Here is a 2,445-nt window from a genome sequence, read left to right as displayed (position 1 = left end):
GCTGTGTGAGCTCAGAAGCGGTTCCTCTACTCCGCTCACCCACATCGGGAGAGCAGCACAACAGCAGGACACTCTGCCATACTCTGCGGTTCTGCAGAGTAGAGCTTGGCACCGCTGAACGAAACCTTGGTCTTATTCATTAGTGCACAGCGTAGCAAAATGTTTTGCAATGGAAGCGAGCGTTTCTTATTGGACAGGTTCTTGTAGTCTCTCCTTGTTCCGGTAATCATGGTCACATCCACATTAATGTAGAAGTGTTTAGAAACATATTTTATTCTTATTTACAATAAAAGTGACTCCAAAGTGACACAATACATTATTTACCATTAGTTTCTATTGGGCACAGAATAATCTGAAACACAACCAAAACATTCATTATAATGTTAATAATAAACGTGTTTACAGTCTCATTMWCAGTCACAATGTTGGTCAGACCTTCGTTCTGTGCAGTGTGATTAGCAGTTTGTTTGTTTTACCGTACCCTGTGATTGGCTGCCGTAACATCACCCCCCCTGTGATTGGTCTGGTGACAGGAGGCAGAGCTGCGGTTGGTGAAGTTCCTTCCTGACATCCTGGCACTGCAGAGAGATCTGGTGAAGAGGTTCCAGAACGTGACTGACCTCACCTGCCGTACCATCGCTGACTTCCTTCACAGCCAGAAAGCAGGTACTAGTTTAAACTATACTTCTGGGTTAGTCACAGTACTGTACATCCAACTGAAAYCAATCAGTGGTATTGTTTGTGTTATTGGCATGGTYCAGCGAGCAGATATATCATTAGTTTCACTCTACTGAGGCCAGCCGAGCTAAGCTGTAGTGTAGTGGCCTGGTTATGCCTCCACCATACAGGCTGGAAAGTCAAACAGAAGAGTCGGCTCAGTACAGTTCAGGCCAGAACACTAGTGTCAAAAGGGGATTCCAGTTGGTTTACAATATAGGCTTCCATGTGGATTATTATGTTTGTTGTCACAGCCTCCCTCACAGCCTGGTACGAGAAACGGGTCAAAATCTTCCTGACAACATGGAATCAGCTCCGGGTCTCCCTGGCAACCAACGGTATGAGCACAGATAATCGTAGCACAACTCTAGGTCTCTATTAATAAAGGAATAATATAAATATATACAATATTTTAAAATATGCTCTTTGGAGGGGCATTCAGGCATGATTTCTTAATCTGCTATTTTGMGATTATAATCTGTGTGTTTTGGCTCTGCTCCAGGTGAGATTAAAATCCCTGGCGAGTTCTGCCGGGAGGACCTGGACCTGACCAGTGACTTCCTGGTTCTGTTGCCACGGCGACAGGGTTCCGGCCTGTGTTCCACGGCGCTGGTCAGCTACCTCATCGCCCTGCACAACGAACTGGTCTACTGCGTGGACAAGCACACTGGAGAGGAGACCAGGTGAGGGTGCTGTTGTCCTATTTACATCTGGGGCCGTATGTAAACAACCCAGCAATCTACAGAAGTAGGAAGTGCTAGAAATTCAGAAATCACAAAATAAGATCCCGATGATGGGAGGGACCTTATGATCCGGAACCACAGCGCTCTACCGATGACATATGCGACCACATAGAGTCCTCATTAGAGCATAGATTGAAAAAATGCTGTTATGCATGTCTGAGATGTACAGACAGAAAGGGAAGGGAAAGGGGATACCTAGTCAGTTGTACAACTGAAACGTGTCTTCCGCATTTAACCCAGAGAGGTGGTCCACGTCATCGGCGCCCAGGGAGCAGTTATTGTTGGGGGTTAACTGCCTTGCTCAAGGGCAGAACGGCAGATTTTTCCACCTTGGAAACATCGGCGCTCGGGGATTCAAACCAGCGACATTTTGGTTATTGGTCCAACATTCTTAACCGCTAGGCCAGTGGTTCCCAACCTTTTTCGGTTACTATACCAGCAAATTTAATTTTACTCTGCCCAGAGTACTCCTGAAGTACCCACTTGTGCATTTTACAATGTAGGACTATGGTCTCATGAGTCTTCTTTAGTCCCCCCTCTGATGGTCCCAGTACCCCTTGTTGGGAACCCTTGAACCCCTGCTGAACTGATAGAAAGCAGAAGCAGACATGGTTGATCTCACCCGCTTACACACATTCTTACACACATTCTTACACACACAATATGGTCATTTAGCAGACCCTGTTATCTAAAGGAACTTCCAGAACTGTCAACATTGACACATTCAGTATATGTGACCATGCAGGWCTCAAACCCACAACCCTGGTGTAATGTCTTGGAACCACATTAGTTCACTCTTCCCCTTTCTCTCCCCCAGCTACACGGTGAGTCCGGCGGACCTGAGCGACCTGCACGTGATCCGCTACGAGCCGGAGAGGGATCTGCTGCCCTTGGTTCTGTCCAACTGCCAGTACAGTGTGGAGCGTGGCCAGGAGGCCCTGCACGAGTACGACCTGCCCAAGATCCAGCAGCAGATCCTGGCCCG

General features: G+C 47.3%; 1 protein-coding gene across 1 annotated transcript in view; it reads left to right on the top strand.

Moving 5' to 3' along the window:
- LOC112070027 (E3 ubiquitin-protein ligase rnf213-alpha-like) overlaps nt 1–2,445 on the top strand; it is a 10,577-nt gene that overhangs the window by 6,212 nt on the left and 1,920 nt on the right. The window contains exons 9-12 of the mRNA XM_070438811.1: nt 534–666; nt 972–1,055; nt 1,220–1,400; nt 2,278–2,440. Coding sequence (XP_070294912.1) covers nt 534–666; nt 972–1,055; nt 1,220–1,400; nt 2,278–2,440 — 561 coding nt within the window. The remainder of the gene's footprint in view (nt 1–533; nt 667–971; nt 1,056–1,219; nt 1,401–2,277; nt 2,441–2,445) is intronic.

The sequence above is a fragment of the Salvelinus sp. IW2-2015 genome, unplaced genomic scaffold, assembly GCF_002910315.2.
Source record: "Salvelinus sp. IW2-2015 unplaced genomic scaffold, ASM291031v2 Un_scaffold1203, whole genome shotgun sequence".
Classification (NCBI taxonomy): domain Eukaryota; kingdom Metazoa; phylum Chordata; class Actinopteri; order Salmoniformes; family Salmonidae; genus Salvelinus; species Salvelinus sp. IW2-2015.
This window is presented reverse-complemented; position numbering and strand designations above follow the sequence as displayed.